The sequence below is a fragment of the Conger conger genome, chromosome 14 (assembly GCF_963514075.1).
Source record: "Conger conger chromosome 14, fConCon1.1, whole genome shotgun sequence".
NCBI classification, from domain to species: Eukaryota; Metazoa; Chordata; class Actinopteri; order Anguilliformes; family Congridae; genus Conger; species Conger conger.
In genome coordinates, this window is record NC_083773.1 from 8,907,280 (window position 1) to 8,931,313 (window position 24,034).

The window sequence follows — 24,034 nt, forward strand, 5'->3', positions numbered from 1 at the left end:
CGCCGAGCTGGAGAAGCTTGCGGTCCTCACCGAGGCTGGCGGGGGCGCCCCACGCCCTGGAGGAGCCCCGAAGCGCGCTGGCGGGCGGAAGAGAGCCGTCCCGAGAGGGCACAGGACCAGGGTCCCCAAGAGGAGGAGGAAGGCCCTGCCGCTGCCTGGGGGGCGTGGCAACGGCAACAGGGGCGGAGCTATAACGCCCTCCCGCCCCACTTCCTGCCAGATTCCGGCCAATCGTATGTCTGAGAATGCAGGGGCGCCCTTCAACCCCTGCGGTGGCTGGTCCCAGGACAGCAATGGCACACAGTTTGTCTCCGGGTGCGAGACCACCGCGGCATCGTGGGTAATGCCCCTCTCTGAGGTCAACGCTGGGGTCACACAGAAGGGGTTTTGGCAGCTGTTTGACTTCTGTGATGATTCTGACTAGATGCACCGTCTGTAAGCATGCTGATGTGTCTCATTTGAATAGGACCAGTTCATGCCTAGTTACTGGAGGTCAGTGATGGTGTCAAACCTATGTCCTGGAGGCCTGCAGCGTCTGCAGGTTTTTCTGGCTTTTTCCTTTCAATTAGTTCAGGCATTGCAACACGTTACATGGACTCTTTAGCGAATCAGTGTCTTAAATGAATCATTTGACTGCTGAAACATGGCAAAGTCCAGCAAACCCCGCGGCCTACCAGGACTGTTGTAGCTCCCAATAGATGCTGTGCACGGTTATTAGCACAATTTGCTGTCATATGCAAGCCTTACATTACTTGTTCTATGATGATGACTTCCAGGGATTGTTTATATAATATTTAAAAGTAAAATGTTTGGAACCGTAACACGTTCTGTCTTACCATTGCTGTCGTCTCCTTGAAGGCTTTGGGCAAACCACTTTACCTGTGGTAAGACTACTTTTTTATTTATAACGGTACGTTACTGCTTTAAAGGTAACGTTTTTCCTGTGACAGTTCATTTGGAATTCAAGACATGCAGACAGGCTTTTTTCCCCAAGGAATTCATTTGTGTTTGCAGCAGTGTCTGTGGAATTTTATTTCTTGATCAATAAAACTGACCGCATATTTCTCATCTTTGTGCTCAATTTGCTCTTATTGGCTAAACAAATTATACATTTGTGTTGCTGAATCACATACACTCAATAAGAATAATGAATAATGAATTTGTTTTTCATGTGAACAGTGTTACTTGCATCTCAAATGAAAACCTAGTTTATAGCTTGCAGAGATATCTGTATAAAGCCATTCTTATTCAAACCTTTTCTCACAAACATGGCTTTCTCAAGTTTTCAGTTTTGCACCAACTTTATTAGTTGTCGACATGTACAGTACATGGGTGAAAAAACTCCACATGACAAGAAATGGACGTACAATATTTCTGCATGACACCCAGCAATATTATAAAATAACTGCCATTACAATTATACATATGAATTCACCACTGCACTTCTGGAATTCCCACTCGCATTGGTTGAGAACGGATTTGAAAGCGATGCTCCCAAGATCTATGCCAATAGAGGACCGACCGTCCAGTAGATGGATGTGAGATGAGGAGCTTAAGATAGTGTTCCATGATAACAACGATAAGGTTAAGATAATACGCTATACCAATGAGAAGCATGAATCTGGCCTGAATCATATATACTGATGAACGATATACTGCTTTCAGTTCTTGGTGTTCCCAAGTTCACCTGCAACCCCACTGTCTTGGAGCAGGACACATTGCATTGGCTGGTTGGTATCAGGGTGGTGGTCGCCACTCTTTGAGAACTGGCAGTACCTCCGCAAACTCCCTCCTTGGAAAAGCCTCACCTGGCAAGCCAAGGAGATAGAGGCATGGGCCGATAATCACGGCTTGGCATTTCTTCCGAATCAGAATTCTTTCGCGGCCATTGCTTGGTGGTCTCTGGTACATCGGACATAAAATAGGCATACATTTTTTTTTACTTCAAACTTTTATCTTCAGAACCCGACGTATGCTACAAGGACTACTAAAAATGTGTAACGTCGTGTTTAAAGTAATCTAAATAAGTTAAGTTGGTTTTTCGGCAAGGGGAAACGCAAGCTTTTTTTTTCAGCTTTTGACTCAGCCCCGCTGCTGGTGGGTGAGAGGACTGAGAGACCTCCAGGCGTTCCCTGGGAGCGGCCAGCTCAGGCAGTCCCGGTGAGAGGTGGACGTGTGCGGGTTCCTTCTCCCCGACTTCCTCACCAGCGACGGGGGGGAAAAACAGGAAGTGGCAACTGGCAAGGTCAGCGCCAAATAATACTGCAAGCTGGTTTCTCAAATTATCTACAATCAAACCCCCAACCCCCCACCATTCTCAGTTCCCTTAACTGGAAAGATCTATTTGACAGTCAAATCCTCATGATAACTTTAGTTCCCCACCCCCAATCTCAATTTATATATACAAACTGTGAGCAGAAGCGGTGTGCAAATACCCCTTTTGACCTGTCCGTTAAACCCTGACAGACATAAGCGCCCCAAACAACCCCAGGACGAGTAGCACAGACCCCAGCTCGGCTGCTCCATGGCTGAAGTCACGCAGACCGTTTTCACTTGTCCTGTCAGGGGTGTTCTTGAGTGTAGATTAGGCTTTATTTATCGACAATAAAAAAAGAACAAAAAAAAAAAAAGGCATGTTAAATTCCTTATTAATTCAGCGATTGCCAAGGATGCATCGTCTTCAGAACCACTGACCGAAAATATAACCATCTACTCCTTTGTGTAAACGCGTGAAAACGTGCTTGCTTGGGTAGTTTTCATACATTTAGAGATGTATGTATGCAGAGATGAGCTGAAAACTTGGTGAAATAAAATACAAAGTAAAAGTTCCAATAAAGACATTCAAACATGGATGTTTTTTACCTTAAAAAAAAACAAAAAACATAAAAAGTAAAAAAAAAAAAGAGTTGAGACAGCCAACCTTCCTTGAGTCAAAATATAGATAACTGTACTCCATTCAGACTAAAATAATGCTGGTCTACAGAAAACACAATGTAACACACATGGACAAAACATGCTCTCTTGGAATAATTTACATATTGCAGATTGTACACAACGATATATCACGCGGGTAAGAAGCAGCAAGCTATTCGAAGAAGCCGAAGACAGCAATAAATATCAAACTCTTGTGGATTCTTTGTTTAGAAAAAAAAATTATAATAAATCCCAGGATGCACTGTGAGGAAATGTCACATTAAAAAAAATGCGGGAGTCTCTTGAGAAGCGGTTTTGGGCACGAGAAGCCCGGTTTGTTTTGCCTCGCTGTCCTATCGCGTAACGCGCGGCGTCCGTGTCGTGTCCGTGTTCATCCGCGCGGCGTCCGTGTCGTGTCCGTGTTCATCCGTGTTCATCCGCGCGGCGTCCGTGTCGTGTCCGTGTTCATCCGCGCGCGCGTAGCCTCTCAGCCGGTCAGCTCCACCGGCAGCTCCCGGCTACACAGCGCCTCCCACTGGCGAGCCAGGAGCGAGATCAGCCGCTCCCTGCTGTCCGCGCCGGGGACGAACACGCACCACTGCACCTCGCCCTGGTCCCCGCCCCGCGCCCCGCCCCCGGCCCCGCCCCCGCCCCGCTCGTCGGCGAAGTGGTCCATGGTGAGGTGGCAGAGGAGGTCGGGGCCCGGCACGTCGTCGAACACCAGCGTGAGCGCCTGCGGGTAGGTCTGGTACCCCAGGAGCACCCGGTCCAGGTCGCGGATGCGCCGCGCGTCCGTCAGCCGGTACTTGTCGCGCTGCGGCGGCTCCTTGGCGAAGGCGGGCAGCGGGTAGCTGATGTAGTCCTCCTCCAGGAGGAAGACGTCGGAGCTGGTGAGGATGAGCGTCCGGGGCTGCAGGAGCTGCTGCTGCTGCCGCTGCTGCCGGGTTTCCGCGGCGACCGGCGCCAGCCCGCTCTGCACCTGGAAGGCCAGCACGTAGAACAGGATGTTGCAGGAGAGCGAGTGGCCCGGCGCGCCCTTCCTCTCCGCCACGATGAAGGTCAGGTCCCCGATCTCCTCCTCGCTGGGGTACACGAACTTCACCTTGCTGGAGTGGACCAGCTCGTAGTTCTCCATTTTACCTGCACGCGGATGAGAAACGACGCCGTTTTACCTCTTGCGAGCTAATGCTAAACGCTAAAGCTCCCGGCTGCCGCGCCCATCGCAACCTCAGCCGTCTCCCTCCTCAGGAGAACGCCGTGTCAGGGGTCTCTCGTTATGACACTGCGCTGTCACCACGCAAAACAAACGGATGCAAAACTATTACAGAAAAATCATAATATGCATACGATTGTACAATTGTGGTCAGGTAACATGTTCAAAATCCCCAGGGATCTGCAGGAATTTTAGCGGTACTTTAAGAGTTAAAGAATTTCAAATTAGTGTACGTGTTTAGCACAAGAGAGCAGGGTTAGGGTTAGGGTGGGGGAGTGGTAGGACATTAGCACTGAAATAAGCGTGCTGGTGTGTGTGAGAGGCGGCTAGCGGACGCTGTACGCTTGCCTGTGCTCTTGTTGCCGAACTGGGAGTAGAAGTCTGGCTCGGAGGGCTCAGGCGAGGGCAGCTTCTCCAGGAAGGACAGCACGGTCATCAGCTGCTGCAGGAAATGGTGCGTCCCATAGCTGTCCCGGGTCAGACAGGAGATGATATGATCTGCTGACGGACCTGGAAACACAGAGGAGGGTTTACCCAGAAAAGTACTGACAAATGTAATGACATTTCAAAAAAGTTTTGAACAAAAGTGTACGTTTGCAAAAAAATAATAAAAAGAAAGAAAAAACAATCCATAGTTATTCTCATTTTTTAAAATCATTACCATGAACTTATTAAACAGGTCATAACTTGGAACACTACTGTACAACTTGCCCAACTTGTTATTGGACATGGTGGGTAACATTCAGTCCAAAAACATACAACACACTGTAGCATTGGGTTGCCTCTCAGTCAGGTAATAATCCCCAACTGGGAGGAGTGTGGGCTTATGGTGGGAGTGGCTGTCACTCCACTGGACTGATAGAGGACTACACAGACTTTGGGACATAGTTAGAGCATACATGTGCGCAATGAAAGCACTGAAGTTTCTTGTACAAATTGTGTAATGTTATACAATTGTGTAGTGGGGTCCTCTTCCCCTTGACAATTAGCATGTAAATGGTAAATGGTTGGCATTTTTATAGCGCCTTTATCCAAAGCGCTGTACAATTGATGCTTCTCATTCACCCATTCATACACACACTCACACACAGACAGCGATTGGCTGCCATGCAAGGCGCCGACCAGCTCGTCAGGAGCATTTGGGGGTTAGGTGTCTTGCTCAGGGACACTTCGACACACCCAGGGCGGGGGATCGAACCAGCAACCCTCCGACTGCCAGACAACTGCTCTTACTGCCTGAGCCATGTCGCATGTTTTATGGGAGGAAAAAAAACTTCAGTACAACTCACCGACCACTCTGAAGTACTGGTCAAACAGCCCAACGTTGACACTCTGCAGCTCGTTCAGTTTCATGGCAAAGCAGTAGGAAATGATGAAGTCCGTCTCCTCGTAATTCGAAGGGTTCCAGTTCCACAGCACTGTGTGGAGAGACAGAAGAGGCAGCACGCTGCACGTGATGAAGGGAGGGAGGCAGAGAGCGGATTCTGTGTGGGCAGCGGAAGGCTGGTCGCTTACAAGCCTGGTCGCTGAGCGTGGACGCGGTGTCGTCCAGGATGAAGTACAGCGCTTTGGTGGAGAGCATGATGCAGGCCGTCAGCTCCACGTCGGGAGACTTGTAGAAGAGCACGGAGGACCAGAGGATGTGCCTCAGCTCCTCGTTCTCCACCTGCAGTCAGTGCCATTTTACACACCAGCATTTCAGCTCCGCTCCACAACACACACAGAGCTAAGCCCTGGCATGGCACACACAACGTGTGTTTTCACAAATTTCATATAAATTTTTTTTAAAAAAGACAGAACTGAACAAAGTGTGTGTGTGTGTGTGTGAGAGAGAGTGTGTGTGTGTGTGTGTGTGTGTGTGTGAGAGAGTGTGTGCGTGTGTGTGAGTGAGTGTGAGTTTGTGTGTGTGTGTGTGTGTGTGTGAGAGAGTGTGTGTGTGTGTGTGTGTGTGTGAGTGTGTGTGTGTGTGTGTGTGCGTGTGCGTGAGTGTGTGTGTGTGTGTGTGTGTGTGTGAGAATGTGTGTGTGTGTGTGTGCTGTAGAGACTACAACTTCCACATTCCCACAGGAAAATTCCGCGACGTCCACCACGAATGACGTCTAACTTGGTTCAGCCAATCCCGTAATGGCGGGAGCAATAAACGGTCCCGTATAAGAGCAAGACACGTTCTTGGGATCTCTCTTCTGCTTTTTCTGCTTCTTCTGCTTCTTCTCTTCGACGCACCCTTTTTGGCCATTCGCTTCAGCTCATCTGCTCCGAGACTCGGACAGAGGCTGAATGCTGCACAGCGCACTACCAGGCCTACGGACACACCCAGTTACCTCGCGGTAACTTCGTGGCCTATAGCGAGTGGAAACTGGTGTACGCGGAACGCTACATCAGTTTACCCCTGCAAAGCTCACCAAAGAACAACAGCAACGAACTTTTCCACCCGGAAAAGGGACCAACGAACATCCTTCCAGCAACCGAGCGGACCAGACGACAACGCGCGGCTAAGACGCCCCAGCCTGCGCATCTCTCCAGGACACATATTCACAGCACCATCGCGGCTCCTACAAGGACAGCACGTCTTTTGGATCCAATGCGTATGGACTCAGTAAGAGAACAAACATTCAGGCATAGCCAGTGTTTAGTTTAGTCTTAACTGTTTTTGTGAATCTGTGTTTCCATATTTGCCGTCTTATCATTGGAATGTATTTTGTTAGCTATATATGTACGTGAATTGATTCGCCGTCTTTTGCGCATATATAGAGTAAACTACGCAAGTAGTCTTCTCACAGCTAACAATAACTAACACACCCAGAACTCTAGCTTACCCAAGCTAGCTACTCACACTTTTACCTTTCCTTTGTTCAAGCGACACGCGCGCTTGCGCGCGCCACACACACGCACACACACATACCCAACTAAATTTCCTTACTAACTTCCCGTTAGTTTATCTGTTCTGTGTTTTACGTTTGTTTAATAAATATATTTTATTAAACCCCGGTGTCCGTTTTGGAATCACATAGACATGAGAGCCGAGTTAAAGCAGTCTTTCGAAGAACTTCCAACCTTCAGGTTATCGGTATGTTTAATCATTAATATTAAACATATTCGGTTTCGTAGAGAGTAAAATCCCTGCGTTATTTGGCGGCCCGTGCGAGGACCCTACATAATTTGGAGTCCCGCGCGAAAACCCCTACAGTGCGTGTGTGTGTGCGTGTGCATGAGTGTGTGTGTATGTACACTTCCTCTGCTATGGTCCGTGTCTGTGTGTGTGTGTCTGTGTGAGTGTGTGTGTGTGTGTGTGAGAGTGTGTTTGAGAGTGTGTGTGAGTGTGAGAGTGTGTGTGAGTGAGTGAGAGAGTGTGTGTGAGTGTGAGAGTGTGTGTGAGTGTGTGTGTGTGTGTGTGTGAGAGTGTGTGTGAGTGTGTGTGTGTGAGAGTGTGTGTGAGTGTGAGAGTGTGTGTGTGTGTGTCTGTGTGAGTGTGAGAGTGTGTGTGAGTGTGTGTGTGTGAGTGTGAGAGTGTGTGAGTGTGTGTGTACCACACTACCTCTGCGATAGTGTTGTAGAAGAACTCCACCAGCTCCTTCCCCCTGAGGCCAGAGAGGAAGAGCAGGGAGGGGGAGACGGACAGGTGAGCCGGGCACTGGTTCTCCTCGGACAGCTTCTGGATCAGGGGGTCAGCGGGGTACAGCAGGGACAGGGTTAAATGCGGCCTCTGCGGTCCCTGAGGAGCACTATAGGGGAAGAGCAGGAGGAGGAGGAGGAGAGAGCAGGAGGAGGAGGAGAGAGCAGGAGGAGGAGGAGAGAACAGGAGGAGGAGAGAGCAGGAGGAGGAGAAGAGAGGAGGAGGAGGAGAGAGCAGGAGGAGGAGGAGGAGAGAGGAGGAGAGAGAAGGGTCATTCTATTTGATGGGATCTGCCATTGAAAGCATCCGTTTTTATACAAGGCTCCACCCATCACATCAATGGACATATATTTTGAGACACATTTTGAAGGCATTATTAACATATTCGAATAATTTGCTTTTGCTAGTGGAAATGATGTACAAGCCAGTGAGCTGCCCAATTTGTTAGCACTGGTATTCATATCAAATGAAATCAAGCAATTGAGTTGACATGAACGATCAATTCACTTCTCTTAATGGAAAGGTATTTCTTTTTAATTGGGCAATTTTCCCTGACTTTTCAAGGATAGTGGGTTATTCAAATAAACTGCATTAGTAGTAGTAGGTACTTTATTGTCCCCGTGGGGAAATTCGTTTTCGGTAGAAAATCATTGTTGGCGGCGTTGCATAAAAACAGGCACAGTTTTCCATGACTTTCAGTGACTTTCATTAGAATGAAGTACGAAATGAAGCAGAACCAGGAATTTAAGGGCAGCAGAAAGTGGCAACATTAACAGAAGTAAAAGTTCATCGGGGAAACCTCCAACATATTTGTCACCCAAGGGGCGACATTGGCTCAGGCAATAAGAGCAGTCATCTGGCAGTCGGAGGGTTGCCGGTTCGATCCCGCCCTGGGTGTGTCGAAGTGACCCTGAGCAAGACACCTAACCCCCAAATGCTCCTGATGAGCTGTTTGGGGCCTTGCATGGCAGCACTTGGTGTATGAGTGTGTGCATGGGTGAATCAGAAGCATTACTTGTACAGCGCTTTGGATAAAGACACTATATAAATGCCACTTATTTACCATTTACCGTTTACATTTCTGGCGCTGAGTATGAGTCGCCGTACTGTACCTGCTCAGCGGCTCCCTCTGGTGGCCGTTTGTCTTCCTGCGGCAGGGTCCGGCCTGCAGGAAGGCCACGGTCTTGATGTCCCTCAGGCAGGAGCGGAGCTGGCCCAGCAGGCTCAGGAACAGGAACTTGTCGTGCGGGAGAGGGAAGACGGCCGTGACCAGCTCGTGGCCCACCATCAGCTCCAGGGCGTGTCCGTCGCGGAGCCAGTGTCCGGGCGGCGAGGCGGGGCAGCCCCGCTGGGGCCTGGGGAGCACGGCCGCCAGGGGCACGCGGGTCAGCCTGGCCCCGGGCCTCGTCCCGCGCGGGCCCTCCGGGGGCCCGGCCGGCGCGGAGAAGTCCAGCTTCAGGACGCAGAGGTGGCGCAGCGTGAGGAACAGGAAGCAGGGCAGGCAGCGGGGCGGGCCGCCCTCCGTCTCCGCCGCGCTGACGTGCGACAGGATGTCCGGGCGCGGCGAGCCCGGGGCACGCTGGGAGACGGAGTCCGTCGCGGCGGGGTCCAGGAGGTGGGCGGAGAAGGCCCCTTTGACCGCGCAGTCGCTCTCCTCGCACTCCCAGGAGGGCAGCAGCTGGCGGAGGAGCTGCTGGGGCGTGGCCGGGGAGCCGTGCGCGGAGGCGGAGAGGCAGGAGCGCATGTCGCTGAGGCTCTGCGCGTCCGTGAGGAAGTACCAGCGCGTGGCGCCGGCGCGCAGCCTGAGCGACAGGCACAGCTCGGGCACGTCCGCGCGCACGTCCTCCAGCTCGCCGTAGGGCGCCAGCAGCTCGCTCTCCAGACGGCCGGCCAGGTCCCGCGCGCTCACGGGCAGCGCCCCGCCCGCCACGCGGTACGCCGCCAGCACGCCGTCCGTCAGGGCCACGCACACGGGCGCCTGCGCCACGCCCTTCCCCACGCGCACGCAGTGCGCCCACACCACCCTGGACACGCGGAGCAGCTCCGGCCCGCCGTCCCCGTCCTCCGAGGACGCGGAGCACACCTCGCCCTCCTCGCCCTGGGACAGGCCCATCTCGAAGTACCCGTCGCCCGAGCTCTGGCTGCCGCGCTCCTCCTCCTCCTCCTTCCCGCCGTCGCGCTGCGTCTGGCCCCGCTGCGGGGCCCCGGGCCCCTCGGCCTCCAGCGCCGTGCGGGTCACCAGCGCGGCCAGCTGCGCCAGGAAGTCCAGGTTGCCCGCGGTGTAGGCCGCCAGGGAGAAGGGCAGCACGGGGGCCGCCCCGGAGTCCGCCCAGGTGATGCGGTCCTCCGCACGGCAACAGCAGCTGCAGCGTGGAAACACCAATCAGCTCAGCCCGCAGCACACACACACACACACAGACACTCACACACATACACACATCCAAACATTATACTTCCCTGAAATGGGGGGGGGGGGGGCTATGTAGAGAAAGTGCTGCAAATTCTACATGGTGAAACCAAAATGTATATAAAAGCTGCACTTCAAACCATGTGTGAACTGTGTATTACAAACCTAAAATTGTGGATTAATTTGTGGAGTAAATGGGGCCAAATAATGAACATTAATATTTGTCCAAACCGTACAGTTTACACACTCCCATACGGTATATACCTCCATCAGATCATTTAGCAGCATTGAGAATTTAAAACTGGTTACCAGGCAACGAGTACTCCCGAGACCTCAATGAACCATATCTCATTTTTCAAAGGACCTCACAAGCGTCGGGTTTTCCGGAGGGGAAACGCGCACACACTCCCATACCTCATCTGCTGATCACTGCTGATTTTCCGGGACAAACAGGAAGCAAGTGGTTGTGTCTGAATCTGAAACAAAAGGGATCTAGTGTCCAGGATCAACCAAAACACAAAAACATCTATACGCCTGTTATGTACCAGTTAGCAGTTTTGTTTGTAATTAGTGCAGCTTTTTATATTTTTGCAAAATGACATGAGTTATAAATTAGACAAAAATACTGGCACGTGCTAGAAAGAAACCTAAATAAATACATAAAATAATGTATGGTACTTAAATTCATTCATTCAAGTACAAATACCTGTAATGTTTCCTCACAAGTAGTATTTTGTAAATTGTAGCACCTCTGGGTAATTGCAGAATCCACAGGAGTAAGCAGTTTACTGGTAACTAAGGCTTCTTCTATACATATTACTTCTGAAAGGAAATTGCAAAAAAAAAAAAACATTACAACTGCTTTGCAGACAATTTTTTTAAATGAATAACTTAACCCTGCGTATCCAGCAGTAGTGCATTCCTGAACCATTTCTACTCACACAGAACATTTTCATGGCACAGTTTGTGTAACAGGACCGAGTAAATCCAACTGAGCCGAAATCAGATGAGCATGCTATAATGGAGTATGCAGTTATAGCCAGATGAGTGTATACTCATTTTAGCTATTTACACTTGCATACTTCCGTTACGGGCTGGCTTCCCAGATATGGATTAAGCCCAGTATTAGATAGAAGCTTTTATCAATGGAGAATGTTTCTTTTTGTCTAGGACTAGGCTCAATCCGTGTCTGGGAAACAGGCCCCGTGCGATCCGCACTTTGAGTCCTGCTTCACAGTTTGTTTTACTTTCTACAGACATGTCTGCTGCTTAGCAAGAAAGATTCATAATCACCAATCAATCATGCTAGTGGCATTTTTTAAGAATTACCAGAAACTTTCAAGAAAAAAAAAAATATTGAACTGAACCAAATCAAAATGAATAGAAACCACTGGAATGTATGGCTTTGGTCTGATAAGGGAACCGAGTATGATTGTCTCAACAAGTATGGTCACATGCAGAGAAGTTCCATTTTACAGGGATAGTTCACTTTCTGAAGTTTCTTTTCAGCAATGTCATGTCTCCAGAGGCTGTACATTTGAACACATTGGGCCTTATGCAAGAGCCACTTGTATGAACAGATTTGTTCTTAAATCACTCGTAATTTACGTGCGGTAAAAGTCAGCCCAGCTTGCCTGGCTCACATACCTTAGATCAAACTTTCAATTTAGGCATCGCAAATCAAATATGAATCAAGATTCAGCAGCTGCATTGCTTATTTCTCGTCTCAAATGTTTTCAGAAACTTATTTTAGTGGATGGTTTAGGAGAAATAAGCGAAAATGTATCGATGGTCCGCCATATTGTTACGTTTTGCCAAAACCAATGAACCACGGTTGACCCAATCAGGCACCGATTACATCCCATTGTCCATATATCCGACAGAACCCACCTACAGTACTGCATATACTGTAGTATAACGGACATCTTCACTTAGGACAGTTCACTTCTCAAGTTAGGAGTGTTTGTTGAATCCGACGTGGCACACACATAAAGGGATGAGAAATTTACAATAAGAAAAATCTTCTCAGGCAAATTGCACTGAAAGGGCCCTGTATGTATTTGTCTGATACAAGTAGTTATCTTTCTCTCTAACACACGATTTCAAATGATGAGTGACAGACAGACGTTGAAGAGTGTCAATATCTACTGCTCTTGCCTTAAAATGAAGCAGCAACACAATTCATAACACTGTTTTTGTTTTATAGAGTACATTTTCTAAAATGGATTTAATCGACACTTTCAGTCCTTTACTTTGGCAAATAAATGTTTGGTGGGTAAACTTTACCTCGGCGGTAAACCTTGCATTTAATACTTGCATGTATTTGAAAAGAAAACATTTAAAGTTGCAATAAATCGCAACACCAAGTTATGCTCGAGTACTAAACGTACAACTCGTGCTGCACTCTGAATAACACAATTAGAGATATTTAAGTGTCAAAAAAGGCTGTATGAAAGTCGGGTGCAAAGAAGAGTTGGCAAAGTGCAGGTTAGGAAAGCGTGTGGGCCACTTTCACACTGAAATCAAGCTGGCTCCAGCCCTGGCGCAAAGCAGGCGAAAAAGGTGGCTCTTGCTGCAGTCTGAAAGTAGCCTCACACGTCCTCCGGGTGGAAAACAGGGCACGAGACACTTCTGGCGCGCTTTGAGGGGATGAACGCTGCACAGCATCGTAATGTCATTACATTACATTATCGGCATTCTTATCCAGAGCAACTTACAGTTGATTAGACTAAGCAGGAGACAATCCTCCCCTGGAGCAGTGTAGGGTTATGGGCCTTGCTCAAGGGCCCAACGGCTGTGCAGATCATATTGTGGCTTGTTGTGGCTACAGCGGTGATCGAACCGGCGACCTTTGCGGGTCCTAGTCATGTACCTTAACCGCTACGCTACATGCCGCCCACAACAATAGCAAGGAGACCAAAAGGGATTCCTCAGGGATTTATGGGAACTGGCTCCACCTCCTCCTCCTGTCATTCTCCTGAAAATTGGTAGGCTGCCGACTCCTATAGGCTTCAAGTCTTTATGCTAAGCTGACACGTTATGCTAACATAAATGAAAACCTGAGCCAGTAAATTGCACACTTCCACTGAGAGACGCTGAGGTCCTACATACACCACTGCAGCATTCACCCCCCCCCCCCCCCTCCCCGCCCCGGTTTTGAGAGAGCAGCAACAGGTAAAGCAGGCCCCCACACCCACGGCCCTGCCCGTCAGCCTGATACATACATGATTACCTTGGCTGGAGCTGGGCGGGCGGGACAGGGGGGGAGAGGAGGGCGGAGCAGCAAGAGAGGAGGAAGGTGAGGGGGATCCACCACCTGAGGGCCTGGAGTCCTCACAGATCTGACAACGAGATTGTTAAAGGCTTTCTTTAGGGGGGGGAAAATTAAATAAAAACAAGGCTCAATAAGCTTCTGGCTTAAAGCAATTATATGGTGGGGGGGGGGGGGGGGGGGGGTAAATACAGTTAAGTGCTTTGTAAAAACACATATTTTTAAAAATATTAATAATGAATTAATCTTCTATTCAATTATTACTAACTCATTTCTTCATTTGTCCAGCTCCATTTCACGGCATTTAACTGCGAAAAAGAGCCAAAGAAATGAAGAGATGAAGCTCAGCTTGCAGACTTGGCCCTGAGACCTGCAACAAAACCATCTAAAGTGGCGCGGCATTAAAGGAGTACACCAACCTTTTTCCAACTTGTGCAATTCACTGGCTCGGCTTCCATGTTAACATAACATGTTAGCTTAGCATAAAGACTTGAAGCCAGTAGCCTACCTCCTTCAAGAAGGTTGGAACTATAGTTGCTGAAAACACATGTATCTTTCAGTCTTCCGATTAAACATTTTTTTCCTCCTGCACAACTATTTCAAATACACGATACCTTGTGTCACTTTGAAGGAGAGAGCCCACTGACCCCTATATGCTTCAAGTCTTTACGCTAAGCTAACACTTAGCAAAGTCTGGGTAAGTCAGAAAAAAAGGGTATATTGGTGCATTCCTTTAATAAGAAAAATGCATAAGCCATCCGCGGCCAACAGGAGCTGTGAATCCACGTCCCTCCACAAGGTGTCATTAGCAGGCCTCAGGATGTCCCTTCAAATGTAAAAATGGCCTCTAGTCAGGTATGACATGTGCAGAGATGCAGAGAATATTAGCGTTAGCCCAGGGCACACTTTTGTGCCCCATTTGGTAAAAATGACGCTTGCATAAAAGCCCACAGACACCCCCCGCTCGGTCCCACTGTAAATAAGCTGAGCGCGCGTGAGAGGGTCCTGCCCACAAGCAGCCCCGGAGCAGCTGGGCCAGCGTGCGCCTGCCGGTCGGGGAGAAGCGCCTCCACGTACCAATCCAACACAGACGCTAACTGACGCTCGCTTCTGCGGGCGATGAGCAGGTGCTGCCAGAGCCAAAATGGCGTCCGCGAGGGGGGGCTCAGACGGGTGTGGCGGCAGGGCCTCTGTGTTTTAAACCTGAGGAAAGGAACGGCGACGAGAAAGAGCTCTCCTCCTGCAGGCTGGACCCGAAGAGCGCTCCAAGGTCAAATCAGTCACACTACAAGGTCAAATCAGTCACACTCCAAGGTCAAATCAGTCACACTCCAAGGTCAAATCAGTCCGCGGACAGACAGCCCCAGCCTTCATCTCAGGGGCCGAACACGGAGGACAATGCAAAGGAAAACTACCCAAGTGAGTTAAGAGTTCATTACCCAAAGCCTTTCGATCGCTGCATTGTACACTCCCCTATTTTGCCATATTTTAAAATCTCATATTCAAGATGGGAGTTCTCTGATGTTGAAGAAAAAACTACAGCAGTTATACTTGCAAAGAGGCCAGGAAAGGGCCACGTTTGATCCGGCGCTCCTCGTGGAATTGGGTTAACGCTAATGATTCTTCTGAAGCAGAGTATTCAGAGAGGTTTGCATGAAAAGGGACAGTCATACTTCAGTAGTGAACTGGCCTCTCAATAGTGCTGCAGCCGCAGGTTCGAAGTGTGGTGCATTCCGTCCTCTTACCCACACATACTGTGACCGGAAGTAACGGAAAGGTAAAAAATAAAAAACAAATCAAATAAAATTTGAACATTGTTCTCTAGAATAAATGACAGAGGGGTACCAATTAGCAACACACCTTCTTCACTTCACTGTTTGCCATTCTATCCTTGGCTTCTTTGGCTTTCTGTATGGCTTTCAGCACCTCCACCGTGTCCAGCTCCTTTTCGGTTGTTGCGGTACAGTCCAGGCAAACCTGGAACACACAAGATGGAAGGTGCTCCGCTCAGCAGAGCTGAACTTCATTTCTATTTAAAGGTACAACAGGTAATTTCGGACTTCTAACGGTCAAGAGAGGAATAGCAGCAACAAACTACAACACTGTTTATCTCCCCCTTCTCTGTGAATGCGCTGATGTTGAAATGCCATTGGCTGTGCCCATTAGAACCAATTTTCAACCAATGAGCTTGAATCATCATACAGTTATATGTTTTGGTACAAAGTGTCGGGCCGTCAACTGAACATGATAGGAAGGGATTTACAGTAGTCAATGTTTTAACACAAAAGTATTGAATACATATATATATTTTGTTTAAGATTTTTTCCCATTTTCTCCCAATTTGGGTGCCAATTCTACTGTTTATTTTAATCGCCCATTTAGTTGAGGAAGCACTGCTCGGTATGCAAACCCCGGTCCTCGGTGTGCAGCTGCACCGAACTGACACCTGGACCGAGGTCTTCACCTTAGCCGCTCGCCAGCGCGGCACTGCTGAACTTCCATTTCAGTCGGGAGGGGCAGTGCGATCCGAAGGGCCTACCTCTGACGCCCGGTCCCAGAACTGTGCCAGAACCTTCCGCCTGTAGTCCGGGATGATGCTCAGCGGGTTCTTGGTGAGGGAGAGCTTTTCCAAGCACGGCAGCATCCCGATGTGCTTAATCTCCTCAAACTGGGGACAGAAACAAACATTGCCTTAGAATGGGAGGCAGCCATTTTGTGAGGTGGAGAAGCAAGCCCCAGCAGTCAGGTCTCGCCTCTCTCTCGGTTCTGCTGTTCAGACTAATATCATATACAGTACATCTTAAAACCATGACTCAATTAAATGTTTTCCCAAGTTCTTTCCTCTCTCCAGGAAGCCAAATGCAACACTTCCACTAAATAATCATACACATTACAAGCCAGTTCAGTTTACAATTAAATTGTAAATGTTCATTGTACAGCCAATTGGGTTAACAAACGCCTACAACCATCACCTTGGGCATTCCCACTTTGTTGGAATATATTATGAGAAAATTATTATTTCACTTTAACGCATGTCTTGAGAAAGGCTAAGTAGCAACATAATCTTTCTGAGGATATAAATAACAGTACTTGTAATTCTAGGCTCACATGGGTAGGGATTGAAAATGCATAACTGCTTCTGCGGTGAATAAAAGGTAACATACCATCACGTACAGCGCTAATCTTTTTAAAAAGAATTACCTATAGGAACATTAACAAGACCAAACAATAGCCAACACAGAAATTGGCATTTTCTTATTGACCAATTTGGCAGAACTGCAAAATGCTTTATAATTTGCAGACAATGAGCCTCATGCAAGAACCACTTGTACGAACAGATTTGTTCTTATATCTCTTAAAACGAGTGATTTCAGAACAGAACTTTCACAACTTTCATGTTAAACCCATTGGCCATATATCCAATGTAGCCCACCTACAGTACCGTAATGCTGAATTATAACGGACATATTCATTAAGGACAGTTGTCTGAAGTTAGGTGCGTTTGTTGAATCTGACTTGGCACACTCGTATGAGGCCTAAGAATACAAAAACGTTCTTGCATGTGGCCCTTTGTGTGAATACTCTGTTTTCTTTAAAAATAGGCTCTTACTAGCCAAGTATCACACGCTTAATTTAATACCAAATTACTTAGTTCCGTTAAAGATATGATACTTTATAAATGATGGTCTGAAACAATAATTAAAATAGAAAATGGAACATACAGTAGCACAGTAATCACAGAGATGCTGACAAATTTAGTTAGAATTTCTCCCCCTATCAAAGAGGGGAACCAATACCTGTGATAGTTTGTTGTTGCTCAAGTCCAAATTTACAAGGGAGTAAAGTTTATTAAGACCAGAGAGACTTTCCAGCTGATTCCCAGCCAAGTTGAGGGTTTTGATGTTCCCAAGCTTTGTATGAACTCCCTCTAGCACAGTGAGCTTATTGTAGGACAGGTCCAAGTGAATCAGATTATACAGATGCTGTAACGAAAAATCACAATTGCCAAAACAAAACCAGTTATATACACACGTTCTTCCATTATTGTTTGTCCTAGGCTTAAATCGTACATTCAAATGTAAAAATCGTTGCATTAATATTAATATAAAGCGTGTATTACCTGCAAGTTTTCCACTCGAGAAAGTTCATTGTAACTTAGGTCTAGGAATTCTACTTTTGGTATTAATTTCTGTAGAAAAAGAGTGAAGCAAGAAATACCCAAGTCATTCAGGGCCTAAATTTAACAAATGTATTTTTGCACATTTATATTGGCAAACTGCAAAACGTGTTAAGCACCAAGAAGCAAATTACAGCTTACACTTGGACCGATGGAGCAGTCGGGCAGATCCACTTACCACTGACTCATCAATGCAGTTTATGTGATTGTGGCTCATGTCCAGGGTGGTCAGTGTTCCCCATGTAGGAATGATGGCAGTGACAGGGCAGTCAGTGGCCACGCCCTCTGCTTCCCACTGGGCGAACTCAGCAGATTCGGGAACCAGGATGTCCTGGAAGCGCAGCAGCGGAGTTAGTGATGAACAGCAACAGCTGAGTGTGCGCAAGACCACCTCGTGCCTTTCTCCCCTCCCCCCCTCCCTCACGCATCACACACTGTCTGTATTTCCAACTTCCACATTTCACCCATTACATTAGATTACATTAGATTACATCACAAAGCTTTTTACATTACATTACATCAATGGCATTTGGCAGACGCTCTTTATCCAGAGCGACGTACAGTTGATTCGACTAAGCAGGAGACAACCCTCCCCTGGAGCAATGCAGGTTTAAGAGCCTTGCTCAAGGGCCCTGACGGCTGTGCGGATCTTATTGTGGCCAGACTGGGGATCGAACCACCAACCTTGCGGGTCCCAGTCATGTACCTTAACCACTACCACTGCAGGCCGCCCATTTTGCAGATATTCTTATCCAGAGCGACTTACGACGAAGAGCTCAACCCGAGTGGACCTAATGCGCGATAAGGGCTATACCTTCATCGACTCCGCCGAATAGTGGACGCTCATTGTGGCCAGAGATGTTCGTAAAGAGGGAAGCCCTACGACCCGTTTGGACTCACACTGGCTGATCTGCAACGAACAGAACACGTTTATTGCAGTACATTTCAGAGCGATCATGTCCACAGCCAGCGAGATGCGTGCGGATGAAGCGGTTGCACAGGTTCTGCGACTACCTCGATCTGCAGGAGGGATTTGAAGACTGACAAGTCAAACGAGAGAAGGTGTTCCTGAATGTTGCTGGTGCCAACCACTCCCCGTGTGCCTGGTATCTGGAGATTAAAAAAACAAGACAAGACAAGGACACGTATATGTGGATTATCAAGCTGAAAAAGTGAAATCACTAAAGATGTAGGTTTACTTTTTGCAAATTTGATCTAAAGTATGTTGTTCCTAAATAGAAGGGCTGGGGACTGGCCTATTCACATCTGATTGACTGCCTACTTTATGGATGCGCCATTGATAAATTAAATGTAGACATCATGACACACAAAAAACATTGTATCTAATTTACTAAGGCAAAATCACAGAGCACAAGCAAAAGAATTTAGTTGCTTTCCGGATTTATGAAAAAAATTAATCCGGAAATAGGCTCATCACAACTGAATAAAATAAGTGTTTGGTTTATTTGGTTCTTTGTAACGCAAGGTGACTACGGAAAAAATAAATCCTCTGCAACTGTTTAAAATAATGGATTTGGATTGAAGGTGACCAACTGACTTAAAATTCATCTTTGATCAGAGTAAAGGAGTAAACGCTACCTTTAGATATTTCAGTCGACAGGTGAAGTCCAGAATGTGTCCGAGGTCTGCCTTGGCGTCTCCATTTGCGCAGGTGGGCTTGGCGAGCTTCAGCTGCTGGGTGATAGCGTACAGCTGCAGGGGCCGCAGCAGGTACACTTCCCCCACAAGCAGGAGCTGCTCTCCTGGAAACCACGAGTTACACACAACCGGGCCAACGCACGTGTGAAAAACTGCAATCAAACTAAAACCCAGCCGTCATGTCAGGCGAAACCAGATGCTGACCCTCTGTGCTCATTACAGATCCCACGGCACTTTTTTTTTAGCAGTGTTTTATTCCAATTCCACAAAAATGCCTCTCTATGTGTACAATCTGCATGAATTTCATTGTGTATCAAAGTATTTCAAGTATTTCAAATGGACTATTTGACCCATCTCAGGGTGAAACAACTTTCTCAATTTGGGGATATTTTTACACCCTCTTGAGCTTTCTCAGGAAAAAATTAATTACATGCTATGTGTTTTAAATAGTACTGATTGACATTTTGTAGCATTTAGGTTGTTGCACCTTTATGAAACAGTTCCTCTGCCAGTGCAGCTGTTATCCCATTGATTTCCTGAAAAAAATGGGCAGAAAAAAAAGTCATGCTTTTAATATCACAAAATCTAAAGGGGAAAAAAAACCTCAAACTGCTTTACACAAGTCAAGCAGTCTTACTTATCTGGTTGCTAAAGATCAAATGCTTGCTTCCAGAAAATAAATACACAAATAAAGAAATACAATCAGTAACCTTAGGCACTGCACATTTTTACATCAGAATTAAAGGCAATAACAAAAGCAGCAAGAAAGATTTATTAACTATATTCATCCATGTCACATGCCAGTTCACCCAGTAACCCCTTCAGCAGTGATGTATTAACAAAGTCGCTCTCTGTAGCAATCCACAGTCCAGTGTCCCTACAGTATGTGCTCAATGATAGCAGGTTAACATGCAGTATAGATCACTATCAAAGACATGGTAACAGAGAATGTTAACTAACACAATGTCAAACGGAGGAATGAACTCTGCTGATAACGTCAGCGGATTAGTGTTAACGGAAGATTGCACTGTTCCAATCTGCCACACAGGATAAGATGAGCCATTCTCCTGATTAAAAGGACAGATGTCATTCATGAAAATGTGATTAACAATTTGCACACAGTGAATGAAACAAAAGCAACTGAGAATTTGAAAATCTCTGTGAAGGAGAGGTGTACAGCATGAATAGCATAAATATATATTTTTTCAAAACATACTTACGTATAAATGAAAATGCAGAAAACAGGATAAGACTTTGGGAGCAGCCAAAGGGAATTTCACAAGGAGCGTTTGGAGGTAGACCTCTAGTTCCTTTTGTCGTTTCTCCACCAAGCTTTTGGAATTCTTGCCGATCATCTTCTTGGGTGGTAGTAGATTTTTGTCAATTTTATTTTCTGCAGTGAGCTTTTTTTTGTGTGTGTGGGGGGGGGGGGGGAGAGAGAGAGTTACATTTTTATTTATGCAAGTCTACGCACGTTACATCAGTACTGAATACTCAACAGCAGCATACACCTCTTTCCTCTAACACAGTGGTTCTTAACCTGGGTTCGATCGAACCCCAGGGGCTCGTTGCGACAGTCTCAGGGGTTCAGCAGGGGTCATAAAATATATACCTACGTTTTGAAGAAATCATATTTTATTTTTCCAATTACGAAGGGTTCGGTGAATAGAACCACTGCTCTAACACAAACTGGATTTACAAGCAGTAAGATATCTACAACATCAATAACTATATTTTAGGTACATTGTATGACATTGTATGGGGGGGGTCTTCCTTCTTTACCATAATATAGCTATCGTGATGCATTACCGAATTCTCATCTCTGCCCATCTTTTGCGTTCCTGCGCATTTATACCCATTCTAATCTTGGAATAAGCAGACTACACTATGGCAGCATTTAGTCAAATTTGGGGTGTTGTGAAATTCTGTGATAATAAAAATGTGGAACATTCACCTTTTCGTGGAGATCATGGAAATCACTGTAGCGATGCTTTATTGTCCACTGGTGATCCCCAACTGTCACTTCAATGATGTAGACCTGAAGGTAGTTGAAAGGGATTGTAGGAACACACAAAAACGCGTAGCTACTTGTTTCAGACAAGCAGTTTGCTATGTATTATGGCTATACTAAATATAATATCAGTTGTGTAGCCAAATACGGAAAGAGTTAAAAATATGATAAGGAGAAAAAGAATAACACAATGATTAGTTATTAATAATAATAATGATGATTCGATCTAATTCATAAATACGTAGATATTAGCTCGTTAGCTTAGAAGCATAAAATCATTAAGAGTCCACAGCATATCAGAGATTATAAGATGAATGCTTGCTAATAACGTAAATCATGTACCCAGCGTCCTAGCAAGGCGGTTAGCTCAGTTATGTAATATTTACATTAGTTGTTAACTATTTTGCTAGCCCAAGATAACACTAGCTTAATATGATCTTAAAAGTCAGTTTAGATAGCTGGCTAGGTAAAGTTAACAAGCCAGGCCATATAGCTAACAAGTTTTGGAATACTGTAAGAACTAGCTAGCTACGTGAGTGTTTGCATCCAAATAGCTAGCCAACCCAAATACGTTAAGTATTATATAAGAAATAGAAATTCAGTACATTAGCACTGTATTTGGCTAGCTAGATTTGGCTTCTGGTTAACAACATTAGCTAATATTAGCATCATTACTGTAAGCGAACAGTGACATACAGTGTAGTTCTCCACAAGCTCCGATCCGACGATGCGGATCTTCTTCTGTTCAGTGATGTCCTCAGGGAACAAAGCAGAATCCATTGTCAGTGCCAAATGTGAAAACCCGTGTAGGAACTAAACTGACGAATGTATTGTGTCGTTAGGATCCTCGGTCGACATCGCTTGATTCGCTTGTGGTTATGTCACGGAGCTTTTAGTTTCGTCCACTCCATCTTCATGTTGTGTTTTCTTGCAGCAGTCTGGTTCAATCGAGGAAAACTTTATTCACAGCATACGTCATAGGACATGAACAATGAGCGTTCGGAACAAATCGGCAGTGGACGAACGAACGATCGAGGCATTCGGGATAACATGATTGAGTTTGAACGGCTCATCCTGCCCATATAGAAAAATATCCAATCTACAAGGTTGAATTGTAAGTGAATTTGCGCTGGTGGCACACATCTCTGACTTTTGGAGGCGCTTGACATATATGCATACATTAGATGGATTACAATATATTTTATATTAGAAATTATGTATAGTATTTCCATTCATAGACTGTTACATATATGCCCAAATACCTTCAAATGTATTAATAAAAATAAGACATGTAGCAAATTAATTAATAAACCACAAAACTGTTTATTCATATAGTCTAATGCTGACTACAGTCCCAGACTTAAATGTCAAAGAACCAAGTATTCATGTTTGTTTGCGGTGATTGTGGTGGCCCTGGCTAGACCCAAATTTATGTTATAAAAATGACAATAGTATGGATTTTACAAATTACACGATGCCTGTTCATTTCGCAACTTTGCAGGTCCCAAACTTAGCCTGCTGTTAGTGAGTAATGAACAGCTAAGGGTAGTTTTTTCCCCTTTTTTATTTTTGGAAATTGTTTGACAGGTTTTTTTGTTTTGGTTTTTTGTGTTGGATGTCTAATTCTGTGGATTACAGCCATATGTGGGTAAATGGTTGGAATTTATATAGCACCTTCATGCAAAGCGCTGTAGAATTGATGCTTCTCATTCACCCATTCATACACAAACTCACACACCAAAGGCAACAGTACAATGAATTTCCACTGACAGACAGTTAAAAGACCCTATGCAATCACCTATCCCATGCATCAAACATATTCATTATGCCACAAGATATTGTATACTTCTTTAAAATGTATACACAGGACAATAAGGCAAGTAAACTTGAATATAAAAGTATGCTCTCGTGGAGAATATAATAATTCATTTCAGACTTAAGAAAAAAACTCTTTTCAAAACTCAAACAGGCTTGATATCATAATGTTTTATTTCGTTTTTTATATATAACTTTCATATATAATTATTTTTAGATTATTTTGATTGCACTGGGTTGTAAACCCCAAATCACAAATCCCCCTAAGAGAAGTCAACCAGTAAACTGCTGAGTCCACTGGGGAAGCTCGTGAGTTAATCACTTGAGACTGTGTGTCTGAAAATAAGGAACAAGACCGGGCGAGTCCGTTTTAGCCAGACCCTGATGTAGCTAACTGTATGTGTAGCAGAAACTACATGGGATGTCAACGTAGAAAGTGGAACTGGACCCTCTCTCACTTTAGGAACAGGATGTAATGAAATAAGGGGGATTATTTTGAGATGATTAGGGCTTTAATTTTAAGGTAATGAATAGGAATTAATGAATGAGTACTGCTAGCTGCTGGAAGAACGGGGGTTAGCACCTGTTATATGCGTCCGTGATAACTACTATTATTAACAATGACTTCAACCTGTTTACAACACCCCTACATCTTATGTAACGATTATTGCAAACAATTATCTATTAGGACGAATATAAATTCGTAATTCACACAGAACCGTAGCTTCTATCAAATCACTCATTTCCTTTGTATTCTCCAAGCAACATAGTGATATATTTTAGGACTTTATTACACGGTTTATGAATCTAGTTGATTGTGTATGAGCAATCGGGGAAGAACGCCGTCTCCTCCCCATCTGCGCGAACGATTCACTTTCAGCAAACGCCAATTCCTTCTGTTATTCCGAAATGTGCGTACACTGTATAGTGGCGTTTCATACGGAGTGTTTCAATC

At 45.9% G+C, this 24,034-nt stretch overlaps 1 protein-coding gene across 5 annotated transcripts; it reads right to left on the reverse strand.

Moving 5' to 3' along the window:
* Positions 1-1,282: 1,282 nt before the first annotated feature.
* On the reverse strand, positions 1,283-22,197 carry LOC133109860 (nischarin-like). 5 transcript variants are annotated; one of them, XM_061219564.1, is made up of 21 exons: positions 21,961-22,197; positions 21,208-21,291; positions 20,474-20,656; positions 19,741-19,789; positions 19,194-19,357; positions 18,609-18,704; positions 18,409-18,504; positions 17,773-17,925; positions 17,538-17,606; positions 17,215-17,400; positions 15,957-16,085; positions 15,278-15,394; positions 13,379-13,487; positions 10,853-10,968; positions 10,561-10,622; positions 8,852-10,102; positions 7,662-7,848; positions 5,642-5,792; positions 5,416-5,544; positions 4,475-4,636; positions 1,283-4,053 (listed from the first exon to the last, which is right to left on the reverse strand). In XM_061219564.1, the coding sequence occupies exons 1-21, from the start codon at positions 22,042-22,044 to the stop codon at positions 3,401-3,403; spliced, it is 4,230 nt and encodes a 1,409-aa protein (XP_061075548.1). In that variant the 5' UTR covers positions 22,045-22,197; the 3' UTR covers positions 1,283-3,400. The 5 variants fall into 5 exon arrangements, 2 of the variants coding, with proteins under 2 accessions (XP_061075548.1, XP_061075549.1); XR_009704796.1 differs by lacking the exons at positions 1,283-4,053; positions 4,475-4,636; positions 5,416-5,544; positions 5,642-5,792; positions 7,662-7,848 and having other exon boundaries at positions 9,988-10,102; positions 10,456-10,622; XR_009704797.1 differs by lacking the exons at positions 1,283-4,053; positions 4,475-4,636; positions 5,416-5,544; ... (2 more) ...; positions 8,852-10,102; positions 10,561-10,622 and adding an exon at positions 14,495-15,171 and having other exon boundaries at positions 10,946-10,968.
* Positions 22,198-24,034: the final 1,837 nt, after the last annotated feature.

Coding starts and splice junctions, on each gene's coding strand:
- LOC133109860 (XM_061219564.1), bottom strand. CDS start 22,044: ATGGATTCTGCTTTGTTCCCTGAGGACATCACTGAACAGAAGAAGATC. Junction 19,358..19,740: donor AGAGGAACTGTTTCATAAAG/GTGCAACAACCT, acceptor CGTGGTTTCCAG/GAGAGCAGCTCCTGCTTGTG. Junction 5,793..7,661: donor TCTACAACACTATCGCAGAG/GTAGTGTGGTAC, acceptor CACTGACTGCAG/GTGGAGAACGAGGAGCTGAG.